Source organism: Protopterus annectens, chromosome 13.part0, assembly GCF_019279795.1.
Source record: "Protopterus annectens isolate FY-2018-M chromosome 13.part0, PAN1.0, whole genome shotgun sequence".
Classification (NCBI taxonomy): domain Eukaryota; kingdom Metazoa; phylum Chordata; order Ceratodontiformes; family Protopteridae; genus Protopterus; species Protopterus annectens.
In genome coordinates, this window is record NC_056747.1 from 39,292,475 (window position 1) to 39,319,922 (window position 27,448).

General features: G+C 42.8%; 1 protein-coding gene across 2 annotated transcripts in view; it reads right to left on the reverse strand.

Annotated features, from left to right (window-relative positions):
* Nucleotides 1-27,448, reverse strand: part of MPND (MPN domain containing) — a 1,899,579-nt gene that overhangs the window by 1,234,759 nt on the left and 637,372 nt on the right. For both annotated transcript variants that reach the window (XM_044090604.1, XM_044090605.1), the window contains exon 6: nucleotides 17,484-17,562. In XM_044090604.1, the coding sequence (XP_043946539.1) occupies nucleotides 17,484-17,562 (79 nt within the window). The remainder of the gene's footprint in view (nucleotides 1-17,483; nucleotides 17,563-27,448) is intronic.

Below are 27,448 nucleotides of genomic sequence, written 5' to 3' on the forward strand. Positions count from 1 at the left end.
CCCAGCAATATCTGTCTGGCTTACTAGGAGCTGGAGGCAGGGAATCAGGAGTCATACTGGACTTATCATCCCAATGTACGTCCTCCATTGGTGCTATTGGTGAGGATCGAGTCTCCTTGATTACTGGGCCAGTGTTGTGGTGTCACATTATATTAGTTGGCAGTGGTGGGAAATCCACATATTAGGATTTCAGTGGTGTGGATACCGAATTCCTGTAGCCTGTAAACAGTGGTTACTAGGGAAGGTGTTTGTACTCTTAATCAGCCACACGGTGAACATACCACAATATTTTTTTTTTTTTAGCTTAGTCAGGGAGAGCAGGCAAGGATGTCAGCAGAGGAGTATGGCAAGCTGACAAGAAGCCAGTTGGCTGAGATGTGCCAATACAAAGGATATGTGCATGCCAACCTGCTTGCAGACTTAGTCATAGCTGCATCACAGGCTAGCAACCAAGATGACAATCAGACTGGCTTTGGGGATGTACAACTCTCAGAAAATGGGACAGTTCAACCTCTCCACAGAGGACTTAAAAATCCATCTGGAATTAAAGACACTTCAACTGGAGCCCAAACATTTGGGAATTGACTCAGAAGACAGACAAACACCTGAAGGCTGAAGAGAATGAGAAGTTGAGAAGTCTGGAGACTAAGAAAAGTGAGAAACTGACGTCTGGAAGCTGAGGAGAAAGAGGCAGTGTCAACATGAAAAGGAGATGCTGACTCTTCCCCAGTCATGGAGGTAATGGGGAAGGGAGTAACCAAACCCCAGAAGCAACAAAGGTCAGCAATTTCATCCACAATTTACAGAGGGGGATCATTTGGACAGTTTTATTCATACGGCTGAAAGGGTACATAAACAGTATAATGTTGACCAAGGGCTCTGGGTACAGTTCCTGACCCCCTTACTCCATGATAAAGCTGCAAAGTACAGTTGTGTACACTTACCATAAATGTAGATGTTCAAGTGTATTCACTGGTGCAGTCATTACATTTGGGTTATCTGCTGGCAGGTTGCCCTCAGTCGGCCTGATTAACAAAGTCTTGGGTCCTGCGTCGGTTGCTGTCCCTTCTTCCATGACGTCAGGTCGTCAGAAGTATAAAACATGCAGCCGACGTCATTACATCAATTTTTCTTGCCCCAGATGTCAGCTGCCCCCAAATGGGGAGCAAAAATAAAATTAAAAACACAAAAATATACCTCCAACCAAAATCAAATACACCAAAAAGGCTTAGAAAAAGAAAGTAGAGGTATACTAAGAAAAAAACAGGGGGCTGGAGGGAGGGTAACCAGGACTGTAACAGGAATACACTTAAACATCTACACTTATGGTAAGTGTACACAACTGTACTATGTTCTTCGTGCTTCACTGTTGCAGTCATTACATTTGGGTAGATTCCCAAAGCTATGGTTGGGAGGAGGAATTTATACAGCATTAGGACCAGCTATAAGGCCTTGCAAGACAGCAGTGGCAAAGCCAGCTCTGGATTTCAAAGAAATTGGTAAATGCTTGGTGAAAGTATGTACATAACTCCAGGTAGCAGCTTCTAGAATATCCCTGGAAGGAGCACCTCTGAGAAAGGCTGCAGAAGTAGGTGCAGCCCTGGTGGAATGAGATCTGATTCCTGGGGGATAGGTTTTCCATGGTGCTTACAGCAGAAATGAATGAAATGGCTTATCCATTTTAAAATGGTTTGTTTTGAAACAGCCTACCCCTCTGCCCCAGCAGTAAATGCTACTAGCAATTATTCCGATTTTCTTCGAAATTTAGTTCTGTCCAAGTAGAATCTAAGTTGTCTGTACACATCCAAGGAATGCAGAATCCATTTCCCTTTGTTCTGTGGATTGGGATAGAAGGTTGGCAAATGAATGGACTGATTTAAGAGCCACACTGGAAACCACCTTGGGCATGAAGGATGGCTTGGTCCTCAGAGATACCCTGTCCACATGAAAGATGATGAAAGGCTCCACTGCCATAAGGGCCTGTAATTCAGATATTCTTCTAGCTGAAGTGACTGCTAAGAGGAAGGCTATTTTCCAAGAAAGAAATTTTAAGTCTGCAGTAGCAACTGACTCGAAAGGAGGTAGAGTGAACTTCTCCAAAACAAAGTTAAGGTCACAGGAAGGGGAAGGGGCTCTCCTGGGTGGTCTCAACTTCTTTGCCCCTCTGAGATGCTGCTTGAGCAGGAGATGAGAAAAGAGGGGTGGTTCTGTGTTATAGTGTGCTGAAATAGCTGAAGCGTGGATTTTAATAGAGGAAAAAGACAGGCCCTTGTGAAGCATCTCAGTTAAGTATTGCAAAATATGAGGTAAATTGAGCACTGCTGTGCTCAACCCTAAAGATTGGTTCCAGGAACAGAATCTTTTCCATTTGTCAGCATAAGATTTTCTAGTACTAGGTCTTCTCGCCTCCAAGATGACATCCATCACAGGTTTGCTGAGGGGATGCTAAGGGTGAATTTAAGTGATTAGCCAAGCTGCAAGGTTCAATGTTGGGAGCGGAGGGTGCAGAATTTGGTTCTCCTGCTGAGACAGCAAGGAAGGTGCCATGGAGATATTTGTGACACTCTGTGCATGAGTGGGTACCAGTGCTGGCATGGCCACAGTCTGGAGCAATAAAAATCATTCTTGATTTGTCCTGTTTGACTTTTAGCAGGACTTTAGAGAGCACAGGTAGAGGGGGAAAGGCGTAGACTGATGGGGTTTTCCAGCTGAAGGACAGAGCATCCACTTTCCAGGCCTTTTTGTGGGGAGTCCTTATCCAACTGGTAGTTCTGGGGGGAGGCAAATAGATCTATGTCTGGGCTCCCCCATTTGCTTGTCAACATGTTGAAAATCCATGGTTCCAGTTTCCACTCATGTGGGTCTATGAGATTTCTGCTTAGTCTGTCTGCCAGTGTATTCAATTTTCCTGGCAGGAATTGAGCTTGTAGGTGCACTTGGTAGCTCGAGGCCGTGTTCCACAATGCCACGGCTAGTCTGCAGAGGGGGTAGGAATGTGTACCCCCCTGCTTGTTTATGTACCACATAACTGTGGTGTTGTCCGTCTTTACCATTAGTTGTCCTGGAAGAATGCAGTCCTTGAAGGCTGTCAGATCATTCTGTACAGCTAACATTTCTTTTTGATTGATATGTAGGTGCATTTGATTTGGGTTCCATTTGCCCTGAATACACTTCCCTGCCAGGTGAGCCCCCCATGCATAGTCTGATGCATCTGTAGTTAGGGTTTGGGCGACAGAGGGTAGTGTGAATGGCAATCCCTTGTTTTGGTGGCAGGCCTCTGTCCACCATAGGAACTCCATGTGTAGGCAAGGTATGATAGGAATCATTGTTTCCAGGCTGTGACAATGTTGACTCCATAGACTTTTTAAGTACCACTGAAGTTTCCTCATATGCAGTCTTGCATATGGAATTAGAAGAATGCAGGAGGCCATGAACCCCAAGGCTTGCAGTATTTGTCTTGCAGATATCAGGGCTGTTGTGGCCATTTGTTTGAAGTAAGTTACCACATGAATTTGCTTCTCTGGAGTCAGGAAAGCCATCTGGGCAGTTGTATTCAAGCTTGCACCCAGGAATGTAATCTGTTGAGAGGGTACCAGTTGTGATTTCTTTTAGTTTATAGTGTACCCCAGACAAGTTAGAACATTTTTTACAAACGCCAGATGATTTAGAAGTGTGGCCTGGTTTTCTACCTGAATTAGACAATCGTCCAGGTATGGATATATTTGAATATTTCTTTGCCTGCAAAATGCAATTACTGGAGCCAGGCACTTTGTGAATACCCTGGGCGCAGTAGACAAGCCAAAGGGCAGTGCAGGGAAATGATAATGCAAGTAGCCTGCTTTGAAGGGTAGGTATCTTCTGCAAGATTCCCTGATTGGGATATGCAGGTATGCTCCTTTTAAATCTAGAATTGCCAACCAGGCTTCTTTGCCTAGCATAGGAAGTAAATGGTGAAGAGTCAGCATCTTGAATTTTGGAATGTTCAGAAAGATGTTTAGAGTACACAGGCCCAGAATTGGACGCCATGATTTGCCTTTTCTGGGTACCAGGAAAAGCCTGGAATAGAAACCTTGTCCCTTTTCCTCTTCTGGTACCGGTTGAATAGCCCTGATGTTTAAGAGGGAAAGCACGTGTTTTTGAGCCTCTGTCCACTGATTTGGGGGCAGGTCTGGCCACCCATTTGGTGTTGGCAATGTGTGGAAATGAAATATGTATCCCTGGGACACTATATTTAAAACCCATTTGTCCTAGGTTATGAGTTCCCAGTTTTTTGCATGAAGAGCAATCTTTCCCCCCAAAGGGGCGGCTAAAAGGTAAGTGCTTGGAAATTTTAAAGGAAAGTCATTGAGACCATTTACCATAGGGGGTGTCTTGTTATTTCCAGATTTGGAAGTGGAGGCCCCCATTGCTTAGTTCTGAGAGTCCCCTGAGACTGAAACCTGGTGCTTTTGGTGTGTCTGGGTTTGGCTTGAGAGGATCTGGAAGGAGCTGGAAAGGACCAATTCTTAGTAGGCCAGTGCCTACTAAATCTAGGAGGTTGCACTTGCAAGAAATCTTTTACAGTTTGCATAGAGTTAGCTTTATCTTCCATCTTTTTTAGAACTTCCTCAGCCTTATTGCCAAACAGGCGGTCCTGATTTAAAGAAGCATCCAGCAATTTCGCTTTAACATGGTCAGGCAGAGATTGCTCCTTAAGCATGCCTTCTAAGCACAGTCCCAGTAACAGCAGCCCTGCAAGAGGCCTCTAAAGAATCAAAACCACACTGCAAGTATGTTTTCCAACTTGTTCAGCAGAATGCAATAAAATCCTGTAAATCTATTTTTCACACAGTCCGAGATTCAACATCATTTTCTGTTTAAGCAGTCCAATAATATGCTGTTGATAATTTAACATATGAAATTGGCAGTTTAAAGCCCTGATTGCCAAGGTTGCAGAAGTATAACATTTTTTACCCCATCTATCCAGCGCCCTGGAGTCTCTATCAGAAGGGGTAGGATTTTTAGCAGTAAAAGCCTTAATGCCCTTGGGCCCCAGAGAAATGGTTTCTGGATCCGCAATAGGATTTTTGAAAAGGAACTTGTGGGACTCAGGAACCCTGTAGCATCTGTCAGGTTTACTAGGAGCCAGAGTCAAGGAATCAGGGGCCATACTGGATTCTGAAAACACATCAACAATGTCTAGTACAGGAGGTACAGCCAAAGGTCTATGCTGTGGTAGAAGAAGGAAATCCCTAAGCCTCTTTTTTGATTCAGAAAATTCCTGACTTTCCCAGTGGAAATGCCCCCTTAAAGTATGTAAAGTTTCCCCAAAAGAAAAGTCCTCACAGGGGGAAGCAGAGGAAATGGAATCCTCTGCATCAGAATCTTCATAAGTAGGTATGGACAAATCCAGGTCATTAGAAGAATCAGAAGAAACAGAGTCCTGATAGGACGACTGATAATCAAGCTCAGCCCTAGGCCTCTTAGAAGGGGCGGAGGGTTGACTACCCCTGATTAGAGTAATAAGATTTCAGCCATTTTGATCATTTGTTTTTTAGGCATAGGGGCCTGAACATGTGGCCTGGGCATCGGTTTTTTTTAGACATTGATCGAGATTTAGTCTATATGCAAGTCTGTTGGCCTGAATACACCCTCTGAAGCCGGTGCCTGCACAGTGGCTCCAGACCCATCTAAGGTAGAGACATCCGTGGGTTCCATAGGTGAAGTATCTCGTGGCATACCGGACTCCAAATGGGTCTTAGTAGAGGCCTGTGAGTCAGAAGTAGTGGGTATCAGGGGCTGCGAAACTGCCTCACTGAGTACCGGCAAACTGGCGACTGGCTTAGGAGAAGCGTTGTCAGCAGTTCTGGACCTCAACGGCCTGTCTCTGTCTATCTTTGCATTTTTTCGGAATCCCGGTAATCGGATGGCTAACAGACATCATTTCTGGATAATTAAACCAAGAACCGAAATATTTAGAGGCAAAAATGTACCGATGATGGATAGTGCGCTGATTAAATAAAGCACAAAACCGACAGCAAGGTACATCGTGGTCAGGGCCTAGGCAGGAATACAGGACAAATGAAAATCTTTACGAGGTATTTGCTTTCCACAAGTAATGCAATTAACTTTTACTGACATCAGTAAGGAGCAAGAAAAAGTTTCCCCAATGGGGGTTCTTAGCTTTAAGTTGAAGACTTTGGTTCTGCAACTCAGAAACGAAAATTTCAGGAGTCGGCCAACCAGCATTTGTGAACTGCTTCTGCTTCAGGCACCGCAATGCAAGAAAGACTGATGTAATGGCATCAGCTGCATGTTTTATACCCCTGACTACCTGACGTCATGGAAGAAGGGACAGCAACCGACGCAGGACCCAAGACTTTGTTAATTAGGCCAACTGAGGGCAACCTGCCAACAGATTACCCAAATGTAATGACTGCAATAGTGAAACACGAAGAACATCAGCTATTTCTAAATTGTCTGATACCAACTGCCAAAATTATAATACAATTAAAAAATGGTCTCAGTATTTTAAGTTAACACCTGAAGCTTATAGGAAAAAGTTTCATAAGCATGGCAGATGAAAGGGTGTCTGAATATAGTGCTGAACTAAGCACTTATCCTCATAGATGGGTGAGTGGGTGTCAGGTCACCAATTTTGAAGGGCTGGCAGACCTTTAGGCGAGGGAACAAGCCCTTAGTACTTTGCCTGAAGTCATGAAAATCTGGTTAGCTGATAGACAATGCAATATAGCAGCTGAGTTGGGGAAAAATGGAGACCTATACCTAGCAAGCAGGGCATCACTGCACAGGAAAGGGATACTCAGTTCTGCTCATGGGTCTAAGGGAACCCATAGTGGGCAACCTAAACTGCCTCAACAGAGTCCGCCAGTAGCAGGAGAGGCCACTAGTCCAGGTACATGTCCAGAACCAAGGGTTAAATGTTTTAAATGTAACCATTGGGGCCATGTAGCCTACAGATGTCCATGGAGGCAAGGCGGGGAAAAAAAGGGGCTGAGCCAGTAAGTGGGAATGGCAGAATGCCAGCAGTAAGCTGTCTGGGAGACAACAAGGGTACCAAACTACCACAAGAGGTTATATCCTATCTTTGTAGATGAGAAAGAGGCCACTGTTAAGAAAGAGACAGCCTCTGACCTAACCACTGTGAAGCCTGTAATGGTTAAAGAGAAGCACTACTTGCTTGGACAGCCTACTCCAGTCAAAGCTTTAGCAGGGACCCCATTCTAAACACCTTTGACTAGGGTTCACCTTGACTGGGAGGGTGGAATAGGAAGCAAGTAGGTGTGTTTGAAGATACCCCTGCAGATGTCCTGATAGGGAATGATTTTGATAATACAGTACCTTGTGTGCATGCAGTTACACGCAGTCAGGCTTGGAGACAAGAATGTGGGTCTGGTACTCTAGAGGGACCGAGACAGACTGCAGACTTGAAGCCAGGACTGGTGTGGTGGTTACTTTAAAGAGGGAGCAACCCTGTAGCAGTGAGACTGAAGGTGATCCACAGCTGCTTGTGAGTACTGATAGATAGTGCGACTGCAAAGGCAGAGGTGAGTAGTAGTACCCAGGCTGACAGTGAGGCACCACTGTCAGAGAATACCAGACTTCTTGTGGAAGGGAAGCTGGGAAGGGTTACAAAGAGAGTGGAGATAGGCTCATCTCTCAGACCCTACATTACAAGGCCTGAGGGAAGTAGTCAGGGAGGCACCTGATTCGCAAGGGAAGGGGGAATGTGTATACGGGGACAAAGGGTTACTGTATAGAGAGTGAGAGAATACAGCAGGTGATAGTGCCCAGGGCCTACCATCTGGCACTTCTAGTGTCAAGTGAAGAGTGGAAAGCTAGGGATGGATGAGAGACTTGGTGACTTGTGATGATTGTCCTTGGCTAAATGCAGAAGAGGAGGGAAACGATGCTCCCTGGGTCCAAAGGGAGTCACCAGCAAGACTTTTGGTAACATCCTGCTCTCCCTTGAGCAGGACCTTCGGTATGAGAGGAAGAGGAGGGTAAGCATAAAGAAACATCCCCTTCCAAGAAAGAGGGTGTTCACCTTCCAGGCCAGAAGGCATGGGACTTTAGTGCAAGAGAGAGGAAACCGTCCATTAAGAAGAGAGGCAAAAAGATCTACTTGAGGAATACCCCAATATCCAGAAACACATGCCTGTGAAGCAGCCACTCAAGAGACTGTTATGGACCTGCTAAGAAAATCTGCCACAATGTTGTGATCTGAGGGAATGCAAACTGCCTGAAGGGTCACCTGATACTGGAAGAAGTTGAAGAGCTAGTATCACCGGAGATAAGAACTTGTCCCCCCCTTTGCTTGTTGATATACCACATCACTGTGGTGATGGATATCACCCTCTTAGTCACTGTGGTGATTGATATCACCCTCTTAGTGATCACTTGCCAATTTTCACTCGCCGTCTGCCTTGCATCTCTTACCGCACCCATAATATCATCACTACCCGCAATGACAAAAATTTTAACCCATCAACCTTCATATATTCTCTAAAAGCAGTAAATTGGAACATTCTAAAGACACTACCTTTAGAAGTTGCTCACTTTAACCTTACCTTCTTAGAAATACTTGATTACCAAGCCCCTATAAGAACAAAAGAATAAAACAAACTCTGCCCCATGGTTAACCAAAACCACACTATCTACCATGCACCTTAGAAACAAAGCCTGGAGACTCTATCTGAGAAATAAGACCCCAGAACAACATATTGCTTACAAAACCCTTGAAATAAAGTAAAAAGCTTATAATCTCCGACAGACAAAAATACTTCTTTACACTCCAAAACAACAATAAAACTAACCCACAAAATTCTGGAAGGGATCTCCACCTCCTAAACCCCAGCAAACCACACACCCCAACTCCAGACCCAAATAGCCCAGACCTAGATCTAGCTACACAGTTCAACTCATTTTTCATCGATTCTATTAGCAAACTTACATCCTCCTTCACACACCCTCCTCTTCACCTAATACACCCCAATCTCTCCTGCAAATAACCCTCCCATCACCACTTCCACCACATTCCCATCTTCTCACTGTCAATCTTCCTCCTCTTCCACTACTCTAACCCCTCTTCACCCATATCTTCCTCTAGTTCTCTCTCTCCCAACGTTTATTCTCATTTAAACCTATCCCTACTTCCACCATAAAGAAACTCCTTCAGAAACTAAAGCCATGCACCAACGCTCCAGACAACATTCCCTCTTATTTCCTTAGTATAGCCAGGAGGCAATTGCCTATCCCATCAGCATTCTAATCAACCGCCCATCCATGAATGTACTGTACCTCTGCTATGGAAGCAAGCCTTCATCATCCTCCATAAAGCAACTGCAATATAAATAACTTCCGCCTATTGCTATCCTCTCCCCTATATCTAAAATCCTGGAAAAGTGTATCCAGCTTCAACTCCTACCACCTCATAGATAACAACCTTTAACCCCTACACAACACGGATTCAGGCCAAATCATAGCACCATGACAGCCCTCCTGTCCTTTCTTGAGACTGTTAATAGAGCACGTGACTCCGCCACATTGTTTCCACCTTACTACTAGACCTCTCCAAGGCCTTGATACTATTTCACATAGCCTGCTCCTATCCAAACTATCAGAACTTAACCTCTCTCCCACCTCCATAAATTGGTTCTCCAGTTATTTATCAAACAGACACAAGCCGTAATATGGAAAAGGCCACTTCCTCTTTCCTTACTACACCCACTGGAGTTCCCAAGGATCTATTCTTGGTCCTATCCTCTTTAATATATTTATAAATGACTTCCACATCCATCCCTCTTGCAAACATCATCCAATATGCAGATTCTACAATTATCTGCTCTGCCACCTCTCTCTTCTCCAAAACTGACTCAGGAAGCTTTCTCAATTACTGAGCATTGGATGAAAATAAATCACTTGGCACTCAACACCTCCAAAACAAAGCTAATGGTATTTACCCCCAAATCTACTTCTTTGACACAAACTCTTTCTCAATTACCAGCCAAAACAACTCACCCTTGAACTGGTATCTGAAACCAAGCTACTAGGTGTTCTAATTGACAATCAACTTAAATTCAACTCCCATCTACAACTAAATATTAAGAAAACACATCAAAAACTAGGTATGCTCTACCGTCAAAATCAGTATCTTACTAGTTCCTCCAAATCCACTCTCGCTTCCTCCTTTCTCATTCCCTCTCTTCTCGGTGCTCCATTACTGACTAATCTTCAGTCCTCTCTAAAAGCCAGCTTTCCTCCTGTTATAACAAAATTGCCAAGCTAATAGCCATAGGTCCTCCACCCACCACTGTTCCTCTCTCCAAAACTAAACTGGCTCGAACTACCTAATCATCTTAACTATATACAGCTGACTTTAGCTCATAAGCTTATTTTCAACCCCTCTCTTTGTCCCTCTCTGTCTTCTGCCTTCAAAATGCACCTTCCAAATAGAGTCTTAAGGTCCAACAATCAAAACCTACTAGAAGTCCATAAACCATCTCACCCCCCAGGTAAACACTTATTATCCTCTAACCTTTCCGTCTCTGGAACTCACTCCCACCATCCATCCGCATTCACCTCTAATCACTACCTATTCAAAAATCTCTTCACTCACATCTTAGGTCCCAATGGGATTGTTCTTGCTCCCACCCCTCATAAATATATGTCATCCTACCTCCTGTATGCATTCAGGCTCAACTTTACCTAACAAAGCGTGTTTCCTTCTGAATAACTACACTGTACTGTAATTGTTGTGCTCCTTCTCCAACACAACTCTGCTATGTTATCTCCTTATTGTCTCAGCTCATGTACATCACATTAATATTCATTTATTGTATTTTTGAATACTGCTTGACTTTTGAACTAAATGTTTTACCCACTTCTTGTATAATTTAATAATAGTTAGCTATCTTGTGAATGTAACTTAGTTTTTATGTGCTGGAGCTTTTCTCCCCAGGACTCCATTGAAAACGGGTTCTTTTGGCCCAATGGACTATCCTGGTAAACCAACTGCAAATAAATAAATAAATAAATAAATATGTGAGAATCCTGAGGGGCCCTAGAAAGAAAAGAGAATGAGGCAGAGGAAGGGCGCTCATCTCTGACACTGATTGGTCTCTTCGATGAAAGAAAGACCACAAGGCCCGGCACTTTCAGAGGACCAAAGGGGGCCCCCATCCAATGTCTGAGGAATCTGTAGAGTTCCTGAGAGGGGATTGGAGTTGAAAAGGAAGTTCTGGGTTGAGGGACAACTAATGGGGGGGGACGACTAGAAAATCTAAAGGATGAACACGTTAAAGTCAGACTGACATTAGAAACCACTGGAGCTTTTTCATATGAAGCTTGGCTTGAGGAAGCATAGGAATTGTGGAAGCCATGTAACCCAGAGTCTTTAGAAACTCACTGGCTGTAATGGAGGCCAGAGAAAGAATAGACTGAAAGAAAGCAATCAGAGTTAAAGCCTTGGGAGGAGGCAGAGATGCCAACATTCTAACAGTCTAGAGCCTGTACCCTACAAACACATGAGGAGGAGTCAGAAATTATTTTTGGAAATTCACAGTAAATCCCAGGCTTTGAAGGAGACAAAGTGAAGATGCTGAAGTAAAATCTCAGGAGAATAGTCCTGAATGAGCAGGTCATCCAGGTAAGGAAAGGTCTGGATTTCCCTCAATCTGCAGAAAGCAATCACAGGAGAGAGGCATTTGAATACCCTTGGGGCAATAGAGAGCCCAAAGGACAAAGCACAGAACTGAAAATGGCAGGAAGCAATAGAAAAATGTAAAAACTTCCTGAAAAGGGGATGAATAGGGATATGTAGATAAGCATCCTTAAGATCTCGGGAAACTACAAAAACCTGAGGAAGCAGATAGCATACAAAAGGAGGGAACCTTCAAAAAGGTGTTTAGCTGAGAAAGATCCAGAATGGGTCTCCAGGTGCCTTCTTTCCTGGGGACGAAGAACATTCTGGAGTAAAACCCCTTCTTCCTTGGAGGGGTTGGAACTTCCTGAATTGTTCCCTGAGCCAACAGACCCTGAAATATCTCTGGAAAAAAAGTGCAGTTGTCCTAAGGAGGCTAAGTAATGGCCAAAAAGGGGAGGAGGAGATTTCCAAACCATGTAACGTCCCTGGCAAATTATGGAAAGAACCCATGAATATTGAGTGATCATTAACCAAACAAGGGGAGAGAGAGAGAGGGAGCAAGAGAGAGAAATGTGACCAAGAAGAGAACGGCAAGGATAGTCAGACAGCAACCTGACTGGTCAGGTGAAGGAGGCTTCTGGGCTGAGGGGGTTTGAGCAGACTTAGCAGAAGCCGCCCCTCTACAACTCTTCTTGCTTTTGGGGAGGGAGGGAGATTGTCTATGGACAAAAGCAGGTTTATTAGGGTAATTCCTTTGAAACTTGAGAACAGGTGAATCAAAAATATGTTTCAAATCCTGTAAAGCTTTACCCTTTTCCTGGAGAAACTTAAACAACTCAGCAGCAACAGAACTAAAAAGGTGTTTATTATCAAGAGGAGCAGCCATCAATGTAGCCTTAATATCATCAGCCAAAGGTTGAAGCCAAAGCCAGGAATGCACCCTCAACACAGAACCAAAGGCAGCAGCCCTAGACAAGGCATTAGTTGCATTTAATGGAATGGCAAGCAACCTAGAGAAGGCATCCCAAATAAAGAAAGCACTGAAGTCTTCCCCTCAGTCAGGAAGATCTGAAATAACCTTACAGGCCTGACAGAGAAGAGCTAAAATATATCTGGTCACATGGGTCTGACAGTTTACAGCTCTAAAGGCCAGAGTAGCAGAAGTATTCATTTTCTTACACCACCTCTCCATAGCTCTGTTGTCCTTATCACCGGGAAGCAACTTTGTAGAAGGCAAAAGTTTAGGGGGCTTGTCAAAGGCAACCGACACCACAGATGGGTCAGCAGAGGGGCACTTGAAAAGAAACTTACAATCTTCAGGCACATTATAAAACCTATCAGTTTTTTGGGGGGCAGGGAATCAGAAGCCTAGAAAGTAGTGGAAAAGGCATCCTGCAAGGCAGCAAGGACAGGAGGGACAGCAGAGGGCCTAGGGAAGCTCATAGTACCGCCTCTGAACAACAGAGACCCGAGCACACTTCCACTTAAACTCCATCACATGGGATATTGTGTCACCAAAAGAAGTCTCCTCAAAGGGAGATTCAGGGCCAACAGACTTCTCTTCCTCAGAGCCATAATCTAAGGGAGAAGGAATCTGAGAAGAATAAGTCAGGGATTCTTCATTAAAATCCTCATCTGCATCAGAGGAAACCTGCTCCCTGGGCCTCTTAAGAGGGGTAGAAGCTCAAGGGGGGAGCTTGAACAAAAAAAACCCAAGGAGGCTTCAGAGCCATAAGGGCAGGCTTTGAGTGAAATTTTGTCATTTACTCTGAGGATCTTTGGAAGGATTAATATGCTTAGTTTTTGGCTTCTTTTTTAATGGGACGTCAGTCTTAAGTATCTTAGGAGGCTCTAGCAGTGCAGTTGGTAACTCTTCAGTTACCAAAATTTGAGGAATACCCCTAGGCCCTGGGTAATCAGCCATGGTTACCCTTGAACTTCCGAAGTGGAAGTCTATAAGGCCTCCATGGACATGCACAAAGCTGAATCCATGCTGGCTTCTGAAGGGGTCACAGCAGAGGACTCCCAACTGAGAAGCCAGATGGTCCTCTGGGCTTTCATCAGCCTCAAGAGAGACGTTCGGCTGAGGCAGTACAGCAGAAGAATCTCACCAAGATTTTGAGGTTGTCTTCTTTGCGGACGGCTGACCCTCAGGCCAGAAGATACTTCCATAGTGTATTTACCCAGCAAATTAAGATGCTGGTTTTCTAAATAAATCACTAAGGAGGTGAGCCAGCCACACAACATCTCAGGAACAAAAGTCTGGCAAACAGCACAAGATGTATGGTCGTGGGAAGCACCTAAGGAAAATAAACACTACTTATGATGATCCTTATAAGGAATTTGTCTTCCACACTGGCATTTCTCCTTTCTGGATAACATGAAACCAGTAACCAAACAATAAAAAAAGAGATAAGAAAAGGAAAAAAAAATAATGAGGCACTTATTTGAAAGTGGCTTGGTAACCAGCAGATGAACGAGCATTCAAAGCGACTGCTGAAGATGACGTTCAAACTGGTGGCAAAAAAGCTCTGAGGAAGACATGTCCGCATGTCACATTTATACCTTACGCCATGCGCAGGGAGATTTCTATGCCTGCGATACTTGTGTCAATCATCTACATCTGGTTTGATTTCTATGTCTTGTGTTAAATACTGAAAGACAAAGTTATAAAATACAAGTATTGCAAGTATCACAGGCAGAGAAATCAAACCAGATGTAGACAATCACATTGACACAAGTATCGCAGGCAGAGAAATCAAACCAGATGTAGACAATCACACTGACACAAGTATCGCAGGCAGAGAAATCAAAACAGATGTAGACAATCACATTGACACAAGTATCTCAGGCAGAAAAATCAAACCAGATGTAGACAATCACATTGACACAAGTATCGCAGGCAGAGAAATCAAACCAGATGTAGACAATCACATTGACACAAGTATCGCAGGCAGAGAAATCAAACCAGATGTAGACAATCACATTGACACAAGTATCGCAGGCAGAGAAATCAAACCAGATGTAGACAAAAAGTAGCAAGAGAAAGTGCTGAAAACAAAAGAAATGCTAAAAATGATCAAAATCCATGAAAAGAAAACTGGAAAGCCGACAACTGTAATGGAAAGTATTGAGAACTGCTTAACAACCACAGGCTAATCAAGAGCTGGTGCAAGAATGTTTAAGAAGAGGCTAATTTAAATCAAATCAAAACTTGAAAAGTTAATAATGGCAGCTCAGAATAGTGGACTATGCACAAAATGATTTGCAGAATCTACTGAGACAAGGTAACAGACACACAGGCTTTGCAGCACAAAACTAGAAACACATGCACAACTTGTAGATGGCTGTGACATGCTTATGTTGATTGTATACTAAAAAAAACAATAATGTGTTAAGCTGCACACATTACAACATACAGATGACAGGCACTGGAAACCTAAACTACAAAGAATAACTGAAAATGAAGTAATGATCAGTTTAGATCATCCACCCAATGCCAACAACTGAAATAGTAACAAAAAGAACACATACTGTAATTGAAAAAAAAAAACAGAAAAAACAGCAGTAATTATCAAAACAGCTACACCCAGAAACTGTAATGTTTTAAATACAGACAGACACAGTTATAAAATACCAAGACATGCAAACAGAAACTACAGCAATGTGAAGTAAGGATACAGAGATAGCTGCAGTAGTAAAATAAGCAACTAAACTACTACAAAAATCCAAGCATATTTAAATATGTTTTCAGTACAAGGAATCCCACATGAATTACAGATGGAGAAAATTCTTATGGGGTTTTCAAGTGCATTTTGGCAAAGTTTGAAATAAAACGGATGTCATGAACTTTAAATTATGCTTTCACTTAGGAATGGGGTCCATTCTGCCACAGCATTAAAAGCCTAAACATTTGGAAAAGTTAAACAGGAGGAAACAAGGGGGGAAAGACAGCTCTGTTCCGTATCTACAGAGGGTAGGCTGTGCTCCCAAAGACAGAGGGGACATGAAAATGGCAGACGAGTGCTGGGTGTTAAGCCCCTGGGCCCCACTGCTTAGAGCAATGCACACTGGAGGTAACACTTGGCAGTGAGAGGCCTACTGCAGGCATCAAGCCATGTTTCCTAAAGCCGCACCCCTGTATCTTCATAGACAAGTCCCATCAACAGAGAAACAACAAATGCCTTTCCTCCAGTGTCTCAGTCATCATCCTCAGCAGATCGACTGTAGGCAGAACTGCATTCTCTACAGCTTCAGCTTGTAAGCCTCAACACAAGGGGAATGAGGAGGAAGAGTACAATTCTGGAACCAGACGTCAACAACCAAGCCTTTCCTTAGGGACTTATGACTGCTTGTAAACTATGCCCATGGCCTAGCATTTCAAAGCAGGTAAAGTCAGCGATAATTCAGGTGTAATCCTGCTGGGGTACATTTCCATGACAAGTGTGTGGATAGCTCTTCAATATTCAAAGGGACACTCCTCATGGCACACAAGGAATGCAAGGCTAGCCTGTGAATGGACTTTACAAATGCCTGGCCTCCAGATCTCTTTTCTCCCCAAGACTTTTGGCAATTACATGGGATCAGTGTGGGCTCCTTCTGCTAGCCCTTGTGTTGGACATCCTGTCACAGCTGCTAGCTTGAGGGCCTGAAGCCTCAAGTTTCTCACTTCACCTGAGGGTGGCAAGACGAAATCTGGCACTTGTGCCAAGCTTCATACTGTGCATTTTTTCTCCCTTAAGCATACACTACAGATTCTGACTTGTAATCTGTCAACCCAAGAACACCAAGGATTTACATGATTTAGGTAATGAAAGTGGAAATGCTCCATCAACATGTTAGGCTTGAGATCTTAACTAGGTAACTTACTAGGGTAAGGGGTGAACATGTTCTGTTGGTCCAGGATGAGACGAGCATAGTGTGCCCCAGACTGAGGTATGTGCACCCTTAGTTGAAGACATTTCACAAGGTACCAAGATAAAATATCAGAAAAACCAACAGTTAGGTACTGAAATTCCAACATAGGATTGTTGAGAGTCCAAGTATTTAGAGCAAGCTCTCAAAAAATAACCTTATTAAAAAAAATCCAGTTCCAAACCCTCCTCCATAAACAGGCAGACTCCAGTTCATTCCTTTTATAGGTTTTATCGGAATAAGCTCTCTCACCTTTCCATATACAGTATTTACACCTACAGTTCTCCTTCGATCACACTGCTGCTATACATACTGTTTACAGAGTGGGGTGTACTACACTGTGGGATAACCCAGGTTCACCTGCTCAGAATGAAGACATCTGATGATTAGGTACTGCAGGGGAGATTGAAAAGATTTTCAGCCAATATTCATCAGGTCCTGAAACATTTGTTCAAACCACACATGCATTTCCCTGTTTCTGGACCTAGTCTTTCAAATTTTAGAGCATCTTCCATTGAAATCTCCATTAATATCAATGCATTTAACAAACACTGCTTGCGTACAAAGACAATGCTGCACAGTGACAGCATGGCTAACAGCTGGAAACCAAAGTACTGTGTTTCAGAAATGCAATTTCACTCAAACTGAATATAAATGATGTGCTCCTGACTTCTACTGCATAGTTACTTAATACTATTTTCTCTGCACTGTCACAGTACTGTATTTTCAATAGTTTTGGACACGACTTAAAACAGTTTGGTTAGATCAGCTCACTAACCTACTTAAGAAAATACATAAATAAGTGCATAAATAAACAATTTTCAGACATTTCTTTGGACAGTAAGGTCAGGTTTGCCAGTGAAACAATCAAGGCCACATGTTAACTCTGATACATACTTAAACTCAAAATATATTAAAGTCAAACCTGGCCAAGTCTCTATTTCCGATGCAGCTGTATCTTACAGGAATGCGTTCTTTCTTCTCCAGCTTTTTAACCGCTGTATCTATACAATAAAGAAACCACTCATGTTTCATAAAAATACTGAGGTGTTGTAAACTAATAGTTACATTACTTTATGTTAGATTAATGTAAACTAATAGTTGCATTTCTTTACGCTAATAATTATATTGCTTTATGTTAAAATACTGACAACTGCCTAAGTTATATGGCTTGCAATGTACTTTTTTTATAACTTTACCTTGCATACGACAGTAGAGTTTAACAGTAGTGTAGTGTTTTAAAAGTGATGGCACAATAACTTTTACCTTTGTTTGAGAAAAGGCAGATCCCATTCATGATGTAAAATGAATACAAAAGCTTCAGGTTAAAATAATCAAAAATGAACAGAAAAGTTAAGGTCTTTGGTGCAAGTATTAAGGAAACTGCTGTCCAAGTGACCAAACATGGTCATACCTCAGGGATTAAGTGAGGACCTAAATGTCAGCCATTATCACTGAAGCAGTGTGCCTTTAGTTAGTAGGGACTGAAAAGATCTAAATCAGCGTAGGTGAGGTATTCAGGTGAGTGAGTGGACAACATGCATGTATAGGAGACTGAGAAAGACAAAAGTAGCAAGAGAAAGTGCTGAAAACAAAAGAAATGCTAAAAATGATCAAAATCCATGAAAAGAAACTGGAAAGCCGATAACTGTAACGGAAAGTATTGAGAACTGCTTAACAACCACAGGCTAATCAAGAGTTGGTGCAAGAATGTTTAAGAAGGGGCTAATTTAAATCAAATCAAAACTTGAAAAGTTAATAATGGCAGCTCAGAATAGTGGACTATGCACAAAATGATTTGCAGAATCTACTGAGACAAGGTAACGGACACACAGGCTTTGCAGCACAAAACTAGAAACACATGCACAACGTGTAGATGGCTGTGACATGCTTATGTTGATTGTATACTAAAAAAACAATAATGTGTTAAGCTGCACACATTACAACATACAGATGACAGGCACTGGAAACCTAAACTACAAAGAATAACTGAAAATGAAGTAATGATCAGTTTAGATCATCCATCCACTGCCAACAACTGAAATAGTAACAAAAAGAACACATACTGTAATTGAAAAAAAACAGAAAAAACAGCAGTAATTATCAAAACAGCTACACCCAGAAACTGTAATGTTTTAAATACGGACAGACACAGTTATAAAATACCAAGACATGCAAACAGAAACTACAGCAATGTGAAGTAAGGATAGAGAGATAGCTGCAGTAGTAAAATAAGCACCTAAACTACTACAAAAATCCAAGCATATTTAAATATGTTTTCAGTACAAGGAATCCCACATGAATTACAGATGGAGAAAATTCTTATGGGGTTTTCAAGTGCATTTTGGCAAAGTTTGAAATAAAACTGATGTCATGAACTTTAAATTATGCTTTCACTTAGGAATGGGGTCCATTCTGCCACAGCATTAAAAGCCTAAACATTTGGAAAAGTTAAACAGGAGGAAACAAGGGGGGAAAGACAGCTCTGTTCCGTATCTACAGAGGGTAGGCTGTGCTCCCAAAGACAGAGGGGACATGAAAATGGCAGACGAGTGCTGGGTGTTAAGCCCCTGGGCCCCACTGCTTAGAGCAATGCACATTGGAGGTAACACTTGGCAGTGAGAGGCCTACTGCAGGCATCAAGCCAGGTTTCCTAAAGCCACACCCCTGTATCTTCATAGACAAGTCCCATCAACAGAGAAACAACAAATGCCTTTCCTCCAGTGTCTCAGTCATCATCCTCCGCAGATCGACTGTAGGCAGAACTGCATTCTCTACAGCTTCAGCTTGTAAGCCTCAACACAAGGGGAATGAGGAGGAAGAGTACAATTCCGGAACCAGATGTCAACAACCAAGCCTTTCCTTAGGGACTTATGACTGCTTGTAAACTATGCCCATGGCCTAGCATTTCAAAGCAGGTAAAGTCAGCGATAATTCAGGTGTAATCCTGCTGGGGTACATTTCCATGACAAGTGTGTGGATGGCTCTTCAATATTCAAAGGGACACTCCTCATGGCACACAAGGAATGCAAGGCTAGCCTGTGAATGGACTTTATAAATGCCTGGCCTCCAGATCTCTTTTCTCCCCAAGACTTTTGGCAATTAGATGGGATCAGTATGGGCTCCTTCTGCTAGCCCTTGTGTTGGACATCCTGTCACAGCTGCTAGCTTGAGGGCCTGAAGCCTCAAGTTTCTCACTTCACCTGAGGGTGGCAAGACGAAATCTGGCACTTGTGCCAAGCTTCATACTGTGCATTTTTTCTCCCTTAAGCATACACTACAGATTCTGACTTGTAATCTGTCAACCCAAGAACACCAAGGATTTACATGATTTAGGTAATGAAAGTGGAAATGCTCCATCAACATGTTAGGCTTGAGATCTTAACTAGGTAACTTACTAGGGTAAGGGGTGAACATGTTCTGTTGGTCCAGGATGAGACAAGCATAGTGTGCCCCAGACTGAGGTATGTGCACCCTTAAGCATGGCAGTTGAAGACATTTCACAAGGTACCAAGATAAAATATCAGAAAAACCAACAGTTAGGTACTGAAATTCCAACATAGGATTGTTGAGAGTCAAAGTATTTAGAGCAAGCTCTCAAAAAATAACCTTATTAAAAAAAATCCAGTTCCAAACCCTCCTCCATAAACAGGCAGACTCCAGTTCATTCCTTTTATAGGTTTTATCGGAATAAGCTCTCTCACCTTTCCATATACAGTATTTACACCTACAGTTCTCCTTCGATCACACTGCTGCTATACATACTGTTTACAGAGGGGGTGTACTACACTGTGGGATAACCCAGGTTCACCTGCTCAGAATGAAGACATCTGATGATTAGGTACTGCAGGGGAGATTGAAAAGATTTTCAGCCAATATTCATCAGGTCCTGAAACATTTGTTCAAACCACATGCATTTCCCTGTTTCTGGACCTAGTCTTTCAAATTTTAGAACATCTTCCATTGAAATCTCCATTAATATCAATGCATTTAACAAACACTGCTTGCGTACAAAGACAATGCTGCACAGTGACAGCATGGCTAACAGCTGGAAACCAAAGTACTGAGTTTCAGAAATGCAATTTCACTCAAACTGAATATAAATGATGTGCTCCTGACTTCTACTGCATAGTTACTTAATACTATTTTCTCTGCACTGTCACAGTACTGTATTTTCAATAGTTTTGGACACGACTTAAAACAGTTTGGTTAGATCAGCTCACTAACCTACTTAAGAAAATACATAAGTGCATAAATAAACAATTTTCAGACATTTTTTTGGACAGTAAGGTCAGGTTTGCCAGTGAAACAATCAAGGCCACATGTTAACTCTGATACATACTTAAACTCAAAATATATTAAAGTCAAACCTGGCCAAGTCTCTATTTCCGATGCAGCTGTATCTTACAGGAATGCGTTCTTTCTTCTCCAGCTTTTTAACCGCAGTATCTATACAATAAAGAAACCACTCATGTTTCATAAAAATACTGAGGTGTTGTAAACTAATAGTTACATTACTTTATGTTAGATTAATGAAAACTAATAGTTGCATTTCTTTACGCTAATAATGATATTGCTTTATGTTAAAATACTGACAACTGCCTAAGTTACATGGCTTGCAATGTACTTTTTTTTATAACTTTACCTTGCATACGACAGTAGAGTTTAACAGTAGTGTAGTATTTTAAAAATGATGGCACAATAACTTTTACCTTTGTTTGAGAAAAGGCAGATCCCATTCATGATGTAAAATGAATACAAAAGCTTCAGGTTAAAATAATCAAAAATGAACAGAAAAGTTAAGGTCTTTGGTGCAAGTATTAAGGCAACTGCTGTCCAAGTGACCAAACATGGTCATATCTCAGGGATTAAGTGAGGACCTAAATGTCAGCCATTACCACTGAAGCAGTGTGCCTTTAGTTAGTAGGGACTGAAAAGATCTAAATCCGCGTAGGTGAGGTATTCAGGTGAGTTACTGGACAACATGCATGTATAGGAGACTGAGAAAGACAGAGGATTAAGCTATTCTTAAGTTTAAACTAGGCAGCAGGTGACAGTGGAGACAAAGTTAGAACAAAACTGCTGTGCTACTCAATACCAATGTCTGCAAACCGAAACAGAGCACTTCATTTTGTCAAAACAAAATGAGACTAAAGGCAGGGCTTCAGGAATTATACTGGCAACAAAAGGGCTAAATATAAAGACAACTGCTTGAAAAGCAGTTTAAGAATAACAGGTGTACCAGACAGTTTGGGAGAAGTGATGTTTTTGTCTGCATGAACTACCGGAAAATTCTGGTGTTTTCAAGTGATGCACAAGCAGATTTGGGATATGGGCAGTAAAGGTCCACTTCACATCAACTCCCAAGGCACTTACACTGCCATTTTTATCATTTCCAAGAGAAAGGCCAGTTAGGGAACCTCAAACTTGCAGTAAGTGGGCTTCATCTGAAATGAACAGAATATGATGCTGAGAAACAAAATTATTTAACTTCTGCTCTGTGTTCCCTGGCAGTATTAAAATGGCAGGTAAAAGTCAGAGGTTCACCTTTGACTCACTTGCCTAGACAGGTTTTTTTTTATGAATCGGGAAAGATGGAGGGTAAGCAACCGAAGGATTCAACATATTTGTTTTCACCAAGGAAAGACTGGCTTGTTGGTTCAGCTTTTATGTTAGTCTTTCAGGGGGAAGGAAAAGCAAGAAAATCTTGGAAATGACTGCACCCAAGGATCCCAAATATGAAGAGAAGTCAAGCTGTTGAAGGATTAAAGAAAATAAATACATACAAATGCCCAAAACAAGTACACAGGCTAATGTTAGGGGCCTCGACTGACAATGTTCACTGACGACTGCATGACTGTCTATATTAGAAGCACAAAACTGCTTTTGAGCAAACACGTAAAGAGTGACACACATTCATCGAACCGCATTTAAGCGATTCAATGAATATGTCACAGGGCAAGGAGATAGTTGGCCAACTACACAGAGTTGCCCTTTCCTTTGCTACAGTGCGATCTCAGAGTTGGTATATTTAGTTAGGGGGGCTGTGGGGGGGGGCACAGCCCCCACCCACCTGATAATGGTTTTTAATTTTTATTTTTTTTGAACGTCCACGTCAATTTTTTTCACTAGGAAAAAATTTGATTATGTGGCCGTTCGCTATTTACAGGTTTCATGTATTATGTGTTGACTTTTATGTAGTCGCACATATGCACTTTCGTTATTCTGATATAGACACGATTCCCCCCATGACATAAACCCCAGAAAGAAACCCACATGATAGAACCATAACATAAACAAGCTTTATAATACAAGGAAAAAGAATTCTGACCAAAAGTAAGAAAAGTAATTCTCAGAATGTTAAAGCCTTCACAGGTTCATAGGTGTGTACTAGGCTAATGGCCCCGAGGCCTTCACAAGCCTAGCCCATAGAAGTGCCCTGGCATTGTGCAATCTGTCGTTAGTTCCCAGTGCCTCTATCAAGTAGAGCCATTGGAGTGGTCCCCGGGGTGAACTTTCTATTTCCCATCCACTCATCAAGATTTCTCTTGAAGAGGGCTAGTGAGGTGCTCTGCTTGACATGTATGGGAAAGTTTATTCCAGAGCATGGACAGTCTCTGGCTTATGAACCTGTCCCTCCAGCATGTTCTGTTGATAGTGGTAATGAGGTTGAGGTCTCTGGATCGTGTGGTGCAGAGGGATTGGGATTTCTTTAGATGTAGCATTTCTAACATATCTGGGTCAGACATGACTTTGTAAGTCAAGCAGAGATTGCCTCTTAACAACCAAACAACTCACGGGCTTAATAAAATCCACTAAAACCAAGTTTAAGGCTAAAATAGCTACCCAAGCCAAAAGCACAATGCAGCAACACACTGAGCTAATTCTTGTGAATGATGTTACCTACACTGAGGTTGAAGATATAGTAAACCTAATAGCTGATAAATTTAACTGTAAATTTACCTCTCTGTCCACTCCTTCTGTAGCTCAAGATATGCCTGAAACTGGCTTGCTTCCAGTTATCACAGAAGACCAGGTCCTAAAAGTGCTATCGGTGGTGTTTCCATATTCATAAAGGATGGGTACACCTCCAGACTGGTAGCCCAACATAACGCATGATACTACAGGAGCAGCTAACAATGGTAAGACAGCAATTCTGGTCGTAGCCTGCTATAGGTCCCCAACCATGTCCCAAGACTCTCACTCCACATTCCTAAGCACCCTGGAGACTATTAGGGTCCAGCCCAACACTCTCATACTGGGCAACTTCAACTACTCCTCCATTAACTGGGAAAACTACTCATGTACCAATACACTTGCCCGATGCTTTCTGGAATTCATTAATTCCAATGCCCTGGACGGGCTCGTTCTTAACCCCACTAGAGGTAGCAACACCTTGACCTGGTCATTACTAACATGGGCAACTGTTGCTCTACACCAATAGTCAACTCCTCCCTGGTTAGATCTGACCAGAAACTAATAACCTTGGAAATCCACATCCCTCCCACCACCACAAAGGTAACCACCATGAAAAACTTCTCAAAAGCTAACTTTGGGCACCTAAAAATAGAGGTGGTTAACTTTACAGCACCCATGCAAATGGAGAATTGGTGCATGACCGCCAAATCATACACCAATGCACTGTACAAACAGGTACATAAAGGCATGGACCTAGCCATACCCAATAGAACCAAGACACTCTCCTCAAAAAAAGGAAGCCAATCTGGTGGTCCCCTGCCATAAACAAACTCTACAACAGAAGGAGGAAACTGATGTGGAATAAGGTAAAGCCAAAAAGACTGGAAAAACTCCCTTATTAGCCTCAACAAAAGGTTGAGATCCCTCGTCAAATCCTCCAAGACTAGCTATGAAAACAGAATTGCAGCAGATAGTAAAGAACTGCAAGGCCTTCTATAGTTATGTAAAGAATCTCCATGGCAATACCCACATTTGCTCTTAGCTACTGCACAATGGTACCTCCTATACCAAGCCAACAGATACTGCCAATATACTGGCTGACAGATTCAGTGTGAAATTTACCCCTCCCCCCCAAAGGACCAATCACAATACCAGTAGATTGCCAGGTACCCAGTGCTACTGCTGCACAAGTTAAAACAGCACTGTCCAAGGCCAAGAGTAAAGCATCTTTGGGACCTGACAATATCCCTGGCTGTGTTCTACATGGACTACTGAGTGAACTGGCACCTCACCTGTGTGCCCTGCTCAATCACAGCCTCACCTCAAGCTTTGTCCCTACCAAATGGCACACTGCTACAGTTAACCCTCTCCACAAAGGAGGAGCGACTACAGACTCTGGGAATTATTGCCCCAATAGCCTGCAGAGTCTGATATGCAAACTATGGAATGCATCATGGACCTAATAAACAAAGATATAGGGAATCTCCAAACTCTGGATCCTACACAATATGGTTTTGTGAAGGGTAGATCATGCCTGCTCAACTTGGTCGACTTATTTGAGTCAGTCACCAGAGCTGTGGATGAAGGCAAGGTGGTTTATACAGCCTACCCTTGATCTGGCCAAGGTCTTTGAAAACATTCCCCACTCAGGAATCACAGAAAAACTCACTAAGCTAGGCATCAACCCCTATATCACTAAGTGGGTTGCAAATTGGCTCACAGATAGAACCCACACTGTGAAAGTAGCTGACTCCAGGTCAGACTGTCGATCAGTCACGAGTGGAGTCCTACAGGGTTCGGTCCTGGGTCCTCTCCTCTTTGGTATCTACTTCTCTGAAGTCCAGGCCAACACGAAGGGACTATGGCTGACAAAGTTGGCAGACGATTGCAAGTTGGGAGCTATTATTAACTCCCCAAGTGATGTTGACATCCTACAGAAAGGCCTCAATGAGACCAACGACTGGTGTCAGAACCATGGCCTTAAGCTCAATGCCAAAAAAGTTGTCATCCCCTTCGGAAAAACCTGGTTCCCATGAATTATCACATTGATGGTAGTCCACTGAACACAGAAGGCATTATAAGAGATCTGGGAACACAGGTTGACAGCAACCTCTCTTTTGACCAACATGTTGCCACTGTGGTCAGAAAGTCCTTCTATGTGGCACATCTCATTACTAAGAGTTTTGCATCCAGGAAGAAAGAGGTCATCATTTCACTCTACTCTTCCCTCATTAGGCCAATCATAGAGTACAATGCCCCATTTGGCATGTACCTCACTAGACACCTGCAACAACTGGAGAGGCCGCAAAGGTACCTCACAAAGAGGATCCTAAGCCTTAAACACTTGTCCTATATGGACAGACTCAATAAAACTCCAACTATTCTCCGTCTCATATCACGTACTTAGAGGCGATCTCTGCTTGACTTACAAAGCCATGTTTGACCCAGCTCTGTTAGAAATGCTGCATCTAAAGAAATCCCAATCCCTCCGCACCACATGCTCCAAAGACCTCAACCTCAGTACCACAATCAACAGAACATGCTGGAAGGACAGGTTCATAACCCAGAGACTGCCCATGCTATGGAATAGACTTCCCATACACGTCAAGCAGAGCACCTCACTAGCCCTTTTCAAGAGAAATCTTGATGAGTGGATAGGAAATAGAAAATTCACCCCAGGGATCACTCCAGTGGCTCTACTCGACAGAGGGACTAGGAAATATGGTCGGGTGGCATGATGCCAGGATAATCCTATGGGCTAGGCTTGTAAAGGCTCTAGGGCCATTAGCCTAGTACACACCTATGAACCTATAAAAGCTAAAATTACTGCAACAATGGATCCTGAGAGTATCCTTGGATTAAATAGCATGTAGCATGATTCGGCCACACCTTTAACAACACTGTTTGGTCTCAGCCTCCATACAAGTTTCTAAAGACATGCTTCTGCAGCATTTCTCCTCGGGCCTCCGCTGAAAACAGGATCTGTGGAACCTAGTCGGACTTTCTCGGTCAACAAATGTTAAATAAAAAAAAAATAAATAAAAATAAGTTTTGCACCAAGTGAAGGAGAACAGCTACAGTTATTCTCTTACATAAGGGAGTCTCTTCCACAGGCCTAGGCAATCACAAACCTGTAAGTCTGACCAGCCTCATACTCAAAGCCTTCAAAAGACTTCTCAAGGAAGTAATCAGTCTGGACATATGTGTGTACTGGGCTAATGGCTCTGGTGCCTTTACAAGCTTAGCCCACAGAAGTGCCCTGGCATCGTGCGTCTGATGTTAGTTCCCAGTCCCTCTGTTGAGTAAGGCCACTGGAGTGATCCCCGGGGTGAACTTTCTATTTCCCATCCACTCATCAAGATTTCTCTTGAAGAGGCCAATGGGGTGGTATGGGAAGTCCATTTCAGAGCATGGGCAGTCTCTGGGTTATGAACCTGTCCCTTCAGCATGTTCTTTTGATTATGGTAATGAGGCTGAGGTTTCTGGAGCTTGTGGTGCAGAGGGATTGGGATTTCTTTCAATGTAGCATTTCTAACACAGCTGGGTCAGACATGGCTTTGTAAGTCAAGCAGAGATCGCCTCTTAGTAGACTACATGAGACAGAGAACAGCTGGAGTTATTTTGAGTATGTCCATGTAGGACATGTGTTTAAATCCTACAATCCTGTTCGTGAGGTACTTTTTTGGCCTTTCCAGCTGTTGCATGTGTCCAGTGAGGTACATGCCAAACGGGGCAGTATACTCTATGACTGGCCTAATGAGGGAAGACTAGAGAGAGATGATAACCTCCTTCTTCCTGGATGCAAAACCCTTGCTAATGAGCTGTGCCACAGAGAAGGACTTAATGATTACAATGGTAATGTGGCAGTCGAAGGAGACATTGCTGTCAATAGGGAATCTCCAAACAATGGACCTACCTTCAGTATCGATTTGTCAAGGGTATTGTCATGCTTCCTCAAACTGCTGGATTTTT